Source organism: Varanus komodoensis, unplaced genomic scaffold, assembly GCF_004798865.1.
Source record: "Varanus komodoensis strain SLA01 unplaced genomic scaffold, ASM479886v1 scaffold37, whole genome shotgun sequence".
Taxonomy (NCBI): domain Eukaryota; kingdom Metazoa; phylum Chordata; class Lepidosauria; order Squamata; family Varanidae; genus Varanus; species Varanus komodoensis.
This window is the reverse complement of record NW_025335889.1, coordinates 2,928,700-2,942,287: the sequence shown is the minus strand read 5'-3', so window position 1 is coordinate 2,942,287 and position 13,588 is coordinate 2,928,700. Positions and strand designations below refer to the sequence as shown.

General features: G+C 39.5%; 1 protein-coding gene across 7 annotated transcripts in view; it reads right to left on the bottom strand.

The window, feature by feature from the left end:
- Window positions 1-5,949: 5,949 nt before the first annotated feature.
- ZMYND8 (zinc finger MYND-type containing 8) overlaps window positions 5,950-13,588 on the bottom strand; it is a 102,384-nt gene continuing 94,745 nt past the window's right edge. For 6 of the 7 annotated variants that reach the window (XM_044440407.1, XM_044440406.1, XM_044440411.1 and 3 more), the window contains 3 exons: window positions 13,422-13,579; window positions 11,406-11,495; window positions 5,950-7,433 (listed from right to left, as the gene is read on the bottom strand). In XM_044440407.1, coding sequence (XP_044296342.1) covers window positions 7,332-7,433; window positions 11,406-11,495; window positions 13,422-13,579 — 350 coding nt within the window. In that variant the 3' untranslated portion in view covers window positions 5,950-7,331. The remainder of the gene's footprint in view (window positions 7,434-11,405; window positions 11,496-13,421; window positions 13,580-13,588) is intronic. The other variant, XM_044440410.1, reaches the window with a different exon arrangement.

The following is a 13,588-nucleotide window of genomic DNA, read 5'->3' as shown; positions in this document are numbered from 1 at the left end:
TAAATGCAAAGCAGCAGGAACCTGCTTCTGAAAATGGTGGTGTGTGGTCTTGGTAGTGTGTGGTCTTGGAGGATGTGCCCCAGTGTTGAGCAGTTGCAGTGTCAAACAGTTCATATTTTTAAATAAATAAATAAATCTCGCCCTCAAGTGTGCACACATGCATGGGCATAAACCAAGCAGACCACTGCAAATCCAGACTTGTGTCCCAGGCAGCCAGCATCAGGCATAAAGGCAAGCAATGAGAAATATACCGGTTGGGTAAGTGGAGGAGTGCAGGATTCACAATCACACTTTCACACAAAAGGTTGGAGTGATAATATGCAATAGTTAAGGGGAGTCCCAAATCCTTTCCAAAATCTATTTCACTACTCTTTGAATTTCAGAAGATTCAAAAATCTTCCCTTCCATCTCTGTGCTTCCCAACCATGCAAGGCAAACACAGGAAAGCCTCTGATATAAGCATATTTGCAAAACGAGAGACTCACAACTGGTCCTATTTATGCCAACAAGCCACTGTAGATGAGTAGTGCTGACTTTGGCCAAAATCCAGCATAGGTACTGAAATTAATGGATTCAACAGCATTGAACTGTGTGTGGCTTCAAGCCTTAATAATGATCTGTGTTCTCAAAAAATGCCTAAAGAATGCTGATGCAGCCTGCAATTTGATTTTTTAAAATATTATTTCCCAAGCTGTCCTGCATAGGGAAAATCCTAAGAACTAGTTTGGGCTTGCGCACACATGTTTTTACCAAAAAGGCTATAATTCATTTGTTGCATGGTTTGGGTGGCAGAAAGAGTGTAAATGTTGGTTTAACACAGGGGCGTGGCTGAGTCTGCCTCCCATGATTGCTAACACAGTACAGGTGCCAAAGGGGCTACAGCAGGAAAGCTGTAATTATAGAGATAAATTGCTTTTGACAAGATGCAGCTTGTCATGCTGGGAATCAGGCAGCTTCTAAGGGAAGGTTTGCCAAGTGGTTTCCCATTCTTCTCTAATGGGGTACAACTAGTCCTTGTTAGTCCTCTCCATGATTGCTTTAAGACACATTCACAAGTACTCCCATTCTCAGTGTTGCCTCCCGATGAAAACTGAACGGACAGCAGCACAGGTAACCCAGACAGAAATATTGAAACATTGAGATGATTCAATGCCTTTTAGGCATTGTAAACAAACTTTCCAATTTCCCAGACTGAGAAGGAATGAAACTATACCACCTTTAGGGCTAATGTATTTCTTCAGGATGCAATGGGACAAGGGAAACAGGAGGATGTGGGACTTACATTTGTTTATAAAATGCCAAAGCATTTAAACCACCACAGAGTGCAAGATCATGTTAAGATATTTCTTAACCTTCTAAGTCAGCACTTCAGTTTGTGGTACCTAAAATTTTGAAGGAACAGTTAAACATGTATGTGGGATTCTGGCGGATGTGTTTGAAAACATATGTATCGTGTATGTAGTAATGGTTGCAGGCAGTCTGCTTTCCTATGTTTATCTGGTAACAATCCTAAGTCTGCTGCCATGAAAACATGTAATGGACCAATTCAAACAGACCCTAATGCAGCGATGTCAAACACAGAACACTCACTGGAACATTTAAAAACATACATATGCAAAGGAAATGGCTGTGGTAGCTCTTTGCATCAATTCTGATGACAAGAGAGGCCATTTTGGGTTACTTTGCCCCTGTACCATTATGAATAAGCAGCCCCCAACCAGAGTTTGCCATGGCTTCTCATGCCATATGAAATAACACTTGCATAACACGTGGTCCATTGTAGGGCCGTGCAAGAGTTGTTTAACCCTTAAATAACTATCCCTGGCCAGGTCCTCCCGATACAAGCCACCGTGACTTCTGGTTGGAGGACTGCATGGTTGTGATGGTGGCTGGCAGATGCCAGGGCACCTCATGGGTTGTTTAGCCCACGAGTGACTGGCATGCTGTCTGAACCAGGTCATCGCCTTTTCAGGTTGCCTTATTCTGGCAGTTACCTCCCTGAGCTAGAATGGATGCTGCAGCCCTGGGCCCCTTGTGACATTTTAGCATGCTGCACATTTCTCAACTCTCACTGTATATTCTTGGCTGCCACTGACAGGAAAACAGCAACATGAGCTAAGTTGAATGACAGAGTGGGGGAGGGGGACACAGCAGGGAACTGCCATTTTCAGCAGCAGACAGGTATTTTGAATATTGCCTAGTTCCCCTTCAGTTGACTTGCTGCAATTTTGTATGTATTTTCCAAACGTAGTTTTATTCTATTTATTCCCATGAAGGCAAAATGATGTGAATGCTTACACGAACAGGTGATGATGCTTGGAAGCATTGGCTGACAGTGTGTGTGTGTGAGCGAGAGAGAAAGTTGTCAAATAGGAACACTTCTATTTTTTAATGGCACAGACATGGGGAGTTTTGACTCACAAGCATTTTCCACCATGTTAAACAGCTACATAATCAATATCCCAGTTGTCCTGCTATTTGGGGTGGGAGCGTAAAACCCCCTAATTCCACTGATATTTGGTTTGATTCCTCACCAAGAAAAAACAGACAGAATCTCTCCTACCACAACTGCATATTTACCTTGCAAATAATCAGTATATTATGGTGTATCTACACACCATTTTGCAACTCCATGGTAATTCTGTTATACCAGATACAGACACAGGATGGCAGCAAACCTCACTGACATCACGAGAAAAGCTATTTTCCACTTTTGCAGGAACTAGTAAATTGTAATGAAGCTTCTTAACTCATTGTACTACCGCATAACCTTTGAACTCCTTTCTGTGACAAAGGAGAACACGATTCAACCTACTATTGAATCTACAATTTACTTCAAGGTCATACTTCTTGCATCCATATTTACTTCAATTCACAAAAGCTTGTTGTCATCATAAATTCATTTGTTTTTAAGGCATCATATAACTGTTTTTTTTTTCTGTTATAACAGATTAACATAGCTACCTTATTGGAAATAGGCTCTTTCCGGTGACTTAGCTTTTCTGCCTGTCCTCATCACAGTAATGCAAATAGGCAATTGTCAATTGTCACTGACCTAGTTCCAAAGGAATGGCTTTTCAACCTCCCTCCCTCCCTCCCTCCCTCCGTGTGTGTGTGTGTGTGTGTGTGTGTGTGTGTGTGTGTGCGCGCGCGCGCGCGCGCGCGCGAGAGCGAGAGCGAGAGCGAGAGCGAGAGCGAGCGAATAGAAAGCACAGTAGGAGCACCATGCAAATTGCTAAACAATGCAATACAACTAAAGCAGAAATGGAAAAAAACCGGTAACAAGTTCACTTGATAAACGTTTGAAAGAAGACAACCCAAAATCAGAGGAACCCCAGCAACATGTACAGTGGGGAAAACCAAGGAAACCTTCAGGTTACTTTCCCTGCTACTTGATGGTCCCTATGATGCTCACTCAGGGACTATAGAGCTGCTCTTTACTGACTCTCCAGTGAGTAAGAGAGCAGGAAAGTGGCTCATTTATAGGCATGAAAGCCAACCAGTTGAAGAACATCCTTGGCGATTTTCAGGTATGAAAGAATGCACTATTGCAGGGGGAGGGGGTCCTCTGGGCCTGCACACCGAGAAGTGCGAGCCAGGTGACTCTTAAGCTCTTTTCACCATTCAGTCAGACCCTTTCTTCATAGCCTGTCCCTTTTTTCTGAACCATCCTCTTGAAACCTCTTCCCCCACCATAACCAGCCCTTCTCTGCTAGCTCTTCAGGATCTTTATTAAATCTGTGTATCAGCGGTACTGAGTGCTAAGCCCTGCCCTGGAGATCTTGTCTGGTGGTGCTAGGTTAGACGGAAACTCATGGTTCATGGTATCCTTTTCATAGCTTAAAAAGCAAGACAAAAGTGGAAAGGACAGAGGAATGCACACAGAATGGGGACAGGAACGAGTTTTTTTCCCTTACACTGAACACTGGAACCCAAAGGGGTCTTCCAATGAAGTTGAATGGTGGATGATTTGGACAGATTAAAATAAGTGTTTCTTCACACAGCATATAGCTGAAGTACAGAACGTAAAGTTTTTCCAGTTAATGACTACCAACCTGGGGATGAAACAAATTCATGGGGGATACAGCCATCAATGCCTACCAGTCAGCTATGAATTACATTCTGTACGGCGATGGTATGTGTCCCAGTATAGTGGTACCTTGGCTCACAAACTTAATCCATTCCACAACTCTGGTCATGACCCTAATTGCTTGTGAGCCAAATAAAATTTCCCCATAAGGTTCAATGTAAATAAGGTTAATCTGTTCTGTATTTTTTTTAATCACAGGGAAGATGGGCGCAATCGTGGGTGCTCTCATGTAGGGAAGATGGGCGCAATCGCAGCCATCTCCCCCCCTCCAGCACAACCATGATCATGCCTGTATCCCCCCACCTCCTCGAGTGTGTCCACGATTGTCACCTGATGCCAAGTTTGCAACCTGAGGAAAATTTTTTCCTATATTTCTGTTTGCAACCCAATTTGGTCGTGAACTGAGGCGTTCGTGAGCCAAGGTACCACTATACCTTGCTGGGCATCACAAGTGAGAGAGGGCTCTTGTGCTTGCATTCTACTCAAGACATTCACAGAGGCTTAATCACTGTGGCTCTTAGGAAGCTTATTAACATTTGTCCATTTTTTTCCAAAACAAAGTGGGAGCTCAGAAATATCTCTGCTGCCACTTGCCTTTTACCCTAGAACTTTTTCTGCATGTTTACAGAAAGGACACTTTAGAATCTTGCTGTTCCCCCACTTCATTAGAGTAATATATATCCCATTGGTTAAAAACAAAGTGTAAATAGCAGCAAAGATAAACATTGCACTAGTGTCCTTAAATGGAGATACACGTATCATCACATAAGTAAGTTGGGCAATGTATTTCAGATTCTCCAGATAAAACCCAGGCTTATTCTACAATAATGATATGAAGCAAATAGGAGCTGCTGCTCTCTGGGAACTCATCATGGGATAAGCAGTAGCTTCACTGGGAAGAAAATGGTGCACATGATGGAACTGAGAGCTTATCAATAGCTTCTGAAGCATGCAGGGCATTTTTGTCATTCTTGGATACTCATTGGCCTAGTTCACTTTCATGCCTAGCATTCTGCACTTACAAGATCAAACCATGACCAACAAATTCCAAATCATCAGATAAGCACTTTCATTCACTTTCAACTCAATACATTCCCCAACTAACTCCTTAATGGAAGTCAATGCTGTTATAGTTAAGGTTCTATCTCACCCTAAACACCAGGCTTCCTATCATCCAAAACTGTATTTTTCTCTAGTTGTTGACCCTTTAATGATCCCTACTCTCTTAAGGAAGCACTTTCACTGTATCACAATAAGCAAGTTTTGTCATTTATTGAGGTCATTGTGTGGCAGGGTGTTGGGCCAGGCTTGTTGTGGTTTGGTAGAAACAAAACCAAAATATATGACACCCCAGTTGTGGAACCCTACAAAATTTGCAGCTTTTATTTAATCATATTTAGGCATCAGATGATACTCTTTCTGTCTGAAAAACCAATACAATAGCTGAAATAAATAGGAAGAACAACACTTTGTCTTATATCTCTGCTAACTTATCCAGGAGGCATATGAAAATATATGTTTTTGCAAAGTAATTTTTTAAAATTCAATGTATGCATATTTGTTCACATAGCATGGAATGGTTGCAAGGCAGACAAAATGAAAATAAGAATATAAGCCATAGGTGAGCATGTTAAGTAGCAAAACAGTTATTCCATTGGAATATAGCTGGAACAGAATGAGGAGGTTTTGAAAAGGGAAAAGCTGGTTTTCAGAAGAAAAATGGAAATCCATTATGAATCCTTTTTTCCCCTGCATCATTCTAATAAAAAAGAAAGAAAAAAAATGAAGGGCTCTGAAAGGTAAGAAAATCCAAAAGTATATTGTGTGTCACCGGTTTTAGCCACAAAGAAACACAATAATCAAAAAAGATATTTAGTTTAATACAAATTTTATACAAAGAAAATGTGAAAAAATACTTCCATATGCTAAAAGCAATTATGCTTCACAAATAAGGCCAGCTAGGCTATCTTTGACACAACTGCAATTCACAAATATTCTGCTCCTGATTTTTTTTCCTTCTAATTCTGCTTTCCTCTAATGTGTGTACTAGCTGGAGACTGTACAAACTGCATCCTGTATAAACAATGGGAGAAATCAATATGACTAAAATGTACAACAAAATGTACTGGAATGATATCATACAATTAATTTTCTCATATACATACATCACCTTGCTTTGTTCAATGTTTTTGTTTACACAACATACAAAATGGTACTACAGTATAAGTGTAACAGACAGTTTTCATGGGTTACTTTCTCTCTCATACTGTACTGTTTCATGCTTACATAAAAACATAAAAATCCCATAATACATGCTCTAGCCCAGCGTCAATGTCTTTTGCCCATGTTTCCTAGTAAAGAGTTCTTTCCATCTCTTAACTCATATTCCCTTTGAAAAGCATTTCAAAGTCTTTCAGATAGTTTTCTTTAATATATAATATATATATATTAAAGATATACATATTAAAGATCCTTTGAGATATTATTAAAAGACCCCCAACACAACTGAAACATAACCCAATTGGAAGTATAGCTCCAGAAAATTCACTCTATCGTTCCTGGAAGAAGCCCATCAGTGTATTACCAACTACTATTAAGCTTCCTACTTTCCTTCTCTTAGCATGAATGAAATTTAAAACCCTTTTTTGTAAACAATCTCTCTCATTTTAAATATTCAACACAAAGTATGCCTTTTAATGTATTTGAGGCCCAAAGACTGGAAATTCTTAACAAATTTAAAATGGCCCAGCTTCGATTGCACAAACAGATGTGCAGGCATTGTTTTCCCAAGGCAAGCCAAGTAGTTCAGTCTTCTATTCCTTAAATCCTAGAGTGGAAGAATTATTTGTGTGTGCAATTGCCGTTCCCAGAAGACTGCTTCTCTTGGTGGCATGCGTGGCAAGTCGGAATTTAACCTTTCCTTCAGCAACTTCCAACACTCCTTAGACGTTGAAGTCAATACAAATATAAAAAGGAGATGGCACTCTAACATCATCCACAAATTGTACATCATTTACAACAGAAGCATAGATTTACCTTGGATTTTACCAGTCTTCAAGCTTTTTAAAGCCAGCGCTAATGCTTTACATTAATGTAGTGTAGTTAAATGCTTTGTATAAATGCACAAAGCTAAAAGTCTGAACCTTTGAGGTTAATCCAAAGAACTGTGGGGATTTTTTCACATTTCTATTACAGAGATTGTTATTTATTCCAACAGCTGCCTGGATTCCTTTGTTAACAGTTAGACTCTCCGTACTTGGACAGGCATTGTTGTTTGAACATACTGGACTCCCGTTCTCATTGCCACAGTTGCAGCTGTAGGACTTACTACTACAGGAATGGTCTGTGGATTAAAACCAAAACACAGAGGTCAGACTTCAAAGATAAATAATCACAGAAATGCAGATTTGCATACTACAAGATCCCCCAAGTAGGTTACCACGAGACAAATAGAATTCTTAACTTATCATAAATATAATCCACTAGAATATAAGCAGTCCCTGGGTTAGGAATGGGACTGAGACTATCTTTAAGTCGAATCTGAGAATATCTTTAAGTTGAATTTGAATGTAAATCAGATCACATATGTGCGGGTCATATTTAGCATGAGTAAGCCAAATGTTCATCTTTAGTATATGTATATATTTTACCTTTCAATGCATATAAAACACTTAAGAAACATTTCCATATATGCTAAAACATCTTAAACATAATGCTCTACTGTTAATTCAAGTTAGAGAAGGCAATGCTAACTTCATGTGATCTGAAACAACACTGACTTGGGTACTCTTGGGTAACAAACAACTGACGCTGCAGAATGTTTTCATGAGCTTAACAAAGTAGCTCCTGTGTTCATTACTATGAACTGTCTTTAACTTGATTTTTTTAATTAATAGGCTTTATGGCAGTTCATTTGTAAGTATGGATGTTCGTAACTTGGACATTCATAACCCAGAGACTTAATGTATTGCTACATTAAAACACTGTGTGTGTTGGCAAAGGTATATTTTTTAAAGTTACTGCTATTTTCTATTCCTCAATATGCATCCTGAAATGTGTGTAAATATACTTTCATTATTTTTGCAACTTGTTCACTGAGAGTACGCAGCCTATCTGATTAAATGCGTGCTTTGAGTTTGAGTCACACAGATATTTTGCTATGGCACTGGAAAACAATCTCCTATCAGTTATGAAATAATACATATAGGGTCAAATCAGCAATTTTTGTACTTAGTCAAAAAAAAAACCCTTGTCTTTAAAGGGCTCATAAGTAAGCATTATTAATACATAGGAAGCAACAAAACAACAAAAAATGTTTATTTTGTTTTCAGTTTAGCCGTGAGGACGATTTTAGAATTCCAGAGATGGCTTACTGTGGATTTTCAAATTAAAGGTCAAAGAAGAGAGGGATATACAGACACAATTTCAATGGTGACTGTATGTCTATTTAGCAGAAGTGGAATAAAGGGATGGGAACATTTTAAGGATTCTTATATGAATGCAGGATTCTACCTTAGGCAGAGTACTAGATGAGAGAAATACCTAACATTTCTTAGAAACCTTCTTCAGACAAGGCACGAGTACTTAAGAACCATCTTGATAAATCAAGGCAATGCCATTATTGTCACTAGGTGCATAACCTGACAGACATGTTGCTTTGGTGTTATCAATAGTGGTACAGAATCAGCAATACCAGCTGCTTTTATCACAGTGGGGAGAATATATCTTTATATCCTCCTCCTCCTCTTCTTCTCTTTTCAGTAACTCTGATGGGCACTGTGGCTTCATGTGCCAGAAGCAAGGGGTGATTTTTCCCTCATCTCCAGCATATACTGTGACTCTTCAGATAACACCAGTGAGGGCTTGGAGGGGTGGGGCACCTGCAGTCTGCACTTGCAATCACAATGAATGTAAATAGATTATAATTTTACCACATGCTTTAACAAACACTGGCAGTTGGTGTGTGTTTAGATTTTCCTTCCCAACAGAGCTGAGTTCACCCCAGTACAGTTTGATTACCTCCTTGCGTTTTCTACATCCATTGACATGCCCCTGGAATGCCCACATTTTGAAATCAGACCTGATTTTGGATTGAGGCTTCCAGTAGAAGCCATGCATACATACTTACATTTGCAGAATGTGAGTTTCATAGGCTATTAATAGTGACAGCTAAGAATATCTAACCTAGTACTGTCTAATCTGTCAGCAGCCTGACAGCCTAGAATCAGATCTATATGGTTTGGACCAGAGTTTCCTGTAAGCAAGCTGTATGCTGAGCTTTGAACCACAGAATGATTGTCTTTCTCATAAAGAACTGCAGAAAATATTGCACTAGCAGAGTTCATTTAGGGTTTTGAGATTTACTACCCAACTCAAATATGGTTGTATAATCCCAATAGTTTATCTTAAGCATTATGACCACACCATGAGACTAAAAATAACTGTGTGCTATACACATGCAATTGTAAATAGTAGCAAAAGTCAATCATCATAAGCAGATGGCAGAATTTAATGTGATTCATCATGCCCCAAAGGCATTGTGGTTTTTGTTACTGAAGCAAGAAGCAAAAGTACCCCTCCCCCAAAGAAGACTCCTGTTTGAAGTCAATTCTGTGTCACTTTGAAAAATAAGGGCCAATTAGATCTAATGATCAAACATGGTCAGCACTACAGAGTAAGTCCCATCTACCAGGACTTCACAACTTGGGTAGTTTCCTTATATACCACTGATCCTTCTAGTAATAACAACACTGGCTGGATTCAAACAATGTGATAACCCATGCTTGGAGTTGCTGAAACATAGTGGGTTAGGGTCTGAACCCAGCTGCACTAACAAGCCATGGTTTGGTAACATTCACACAACATGGCAACCCATCCTGTGAATAAGTTAAACAGTGTGAGTTGTCCTGCTCCTCCTTTCCCTTACTCCTCCCATTTCTTTCCAAGGAAATGAGTGTGGCAGAAACCATCTTCTCTCACTGCAGCAATTGCAACTCATTCTGCCGTTTGCTACAGCTTTGTCTCTCCTTTTACAGAAAATGCTTCTTGGGATCTCTGAAGTGATAGTCCCTCCACTGTGCCGAAGCAGAGTCATGACTAGTTCACCACCTATATCTGTTGTACCTCACCACTTGCACAAATGTTTTCGGACGGCGAGAATGATAGTAACTATAATTATAATTCTAAGTGTGTGGCACAGAGTGCATAAATCCAACTGCCTGCAATCTGAAGCCCTGCATGGTTAATGAGTGCCTTCTATCAAAGCAGGCACCACCCAAGGACATTGAGCAAACCTTTACTTTTACCACCCTTTCCCAAAACTCTAGGTAGCCAGGAATGCTTTCTTGTAAAATTCATTTTTGACAGGGTTTGTGAACAGGTGCATATGCAGCCAAACAAGGAAAAAGGTGTGTGAGGATAATTTAATTGAAAATAAAATGAAATAAAAATAATAAAATAATCTGTGGCAATAGCAAAGGGGATCACAATTGCACCAGGGAGCACATTATCAGTGGCAATCACTCCAAAGTGCCATTCAAGCACTTGATAGAGCAGCTGTCACTGCTGGTGGCTTAGGCAAGTTCAGCAAGTGTTTTTGCTGCCCTTGCTCAACAATTGCCAAAAGGATACTCAAGTATTATTCAAAAAATAGTTCATTATTTCTCAGGTATACATCTACTCTTTGTTTTGAAATAAGGATGATCCTTAAGAAGATTAAATTTAGGGAACTGAGGAGTATTATATGGAAAGCTAAATGTGATTTAACTTCTGTTACCATTCTTTTCTTCCACAAAAAGAAATTACAATGCTCATGAGCTAAATGAGCATGGAACAGTGGCCTAATTCCTAACTTGCTTGCTGTGAACTTGTACAACTCTGCACATCACAGTTCCACAAAGGAACAGACATCATATTGTATGGTTACTTTCTTCAGTGTTACCTGGAAACCCAGTGTTAAAATGCAGCTTTTTTGTAATGCACATTGAAGGACACACAGTTGTCTATATTTGTACTGATGTTTATACAAAACAGAGAAACTAAAATACAGCTACATATACATGCTTTTTTAAACTACTGTAAAAACTGTGCTGAAGGGCAGAGTACAGGATTTTAATACATCAAATCTGAATCCTTGGTTGTGCTTGTGATGAGAATGTATGGCATAAGAGAAATGGAAATGTCCAGCAAAATAAGGCATTTTGCACTGCAAATTGAGATTTGAGACCAGTGAATTCATATCCTGATAACACAGGAGAAAAACACAAACCCCCAAAAATATATAATGAGCTGTTTCAATGCCAGGAACAGTACTTACAATTGTGGGTTGAGTAGTTGGTATATAGGTGGTGGTCTGCGGTACCTGGACCAGTTTTATAGGCTGGCTGCTTGTCACACCTGTTGCTATCTGCAGAGACAGCACAGGTAACCTCAGTTAAAGGTAGAGACAGCACAGGTAACTTCAGTTTTTACATAAATGCCACCTAATTATTGACATGGGTTTGGATCCAGAGCTTGCCTTCCATTCATGGAATGCTTTTAGTCCAGTGGAACACTTCCTCTGGTGGAAGAGCCGTTACTTTTTCAGATTTCCCTGTTCTCTACAGCCCCCTATATCCTCTGAAAATCTACTGTAGAAGGTTGGAGGATCTTTTGAAAGTGTGTGGAAAGGTGAACTGGGGATTGCAGGGGTGAGGAACTCAGCACAAATTGCTTTCTCCTCTTTCCCACTAATTGAAACACAGTGAATGAAAGTGCTTTGCTGGTGGGAGTAAACACTGAATCAAACCCATGGAATTTTATTAGATGCTTGGCTTGTGTTAAAAATTTGCATCTCAATGAATTCACAGGCTACATCTTTATAAATAAAAGCAAAATTCAAAATATGAAGGCAAGCAATGTATACAGCTTGATGTTCCAAAGAGGTGTAACAATTATGTGAAAGCAATTTGAGATTTTCAAGGCAGAATATTCAGACAGACATCTTAGGCATCTTGACATTTCCCTTGGAAGTAATGCCAGATCATAGCAAATACAGCATTGCCACAAGGAAGGCAGACTGGTCTTTTAAAATGTCATTGCAGGCAGAATCCAACAGGATGCTCACACTCCCACAGATTCACTTCCCTCCTGCTGACTGTATTGTACAGGCAGCCTCCACTGCTTGCTCAACAGTGATTTAGCACTTCTAGAGCAACCCAAAATGAACAGAAATGCTTGTTCCTAAAAGAAGAAAGGTTGGTGGAACTTGCATAAAGGAGCTTCAGCCACCTGCATCCTTTCAGGAAGCTTTAACTTTCTCTTACATGAGCACTGGGTCCTGCTTGTGCAATGCAATCAGTGGGACCTACTGCTTATGGGCAGTAAAGACAGGAAAGAATGGGTAGGGGTACAGTTACCTCACTGAATTCTGCCCCATGTATCCAAATAGTTTGTGATTCCTGGTAAGACATACCTTCACTTTTCAATGTATTTTAAGCTGTCTATTTTGGTCTCTCCTCTTTTCGTCCAGTATGTTTTGGGTCTAGAATTTCCTGCATGAAGCCTAGAAGTCAACCTACGTAGTTTTATAAGGCATACTTTCAAAGAAAGCATGAATTCTTGTGTTCACCATTATGTCCTGTTCCTGAATCACTCAAATAAGATGCACTGACATATTTAAGATACTAGGAAAAACTGAAAATGTATTGTGCGGTATTTGCGTTTCCTAAAATGAACGAATAAATGGGTATGAAGGGATAAAACACAGAATGCCTGTTCTATATGAAGCCATTCATTTAATTAATTATGGGTGCTTGTAATGCTGCAGAAATTGAAGCATAAAACATAACCTAACCACAAAACATTAGTAAATGTACATTTGTATACTTAACCTAAGTATCTAATGTCTACCAGTCCTACAAAAGTGTTAGGCTACAGGATTTTGTAAAGTGGTAAGGTGAGCAACAGCTTCAGACTGGGTCCTGGACACGTGGCAACCAAAGTGGGGCATGCTGTATAATCAGCTCTATGTAGCATATGCAATCTGCATTTCAAAAGACTCAGATGAGAATAAGACTGAACAGCATTCATGATGAGCCACAGCAGTTGCCTTGACTCATTGTGAACCTATTTCAAAATTACACACAATTTCATTAGTCCATGGCATGATAAAGGAAAGGATAACAAAGGAAAATACAGGAGAACATGAAGACGTATTGATTCTTCCCTTAAGTTAAACACTATAGAAATGACTCTACATGAATGCTGTCCTCCTATTCATAAAAGCTAAAAGGAAAAATAATTTAGAACTTTGCACAACCTTAAAAATTAACACAAGAAATATAATACTTACTGTAACACTCTCCTTGCTCTTTTCAATAGCCGCTTCTTTTTCTTTTGGAATACTGGCTGTCTCTGTAGGTGCAGGCTGTGCAGTGGAAGCAGGCTGGGATGATTTATTTAAAGGTTCCGTGCTAATTTCAGTATCTGCTTCTTGTTGCGTTGCAGTGGCTAAAATGA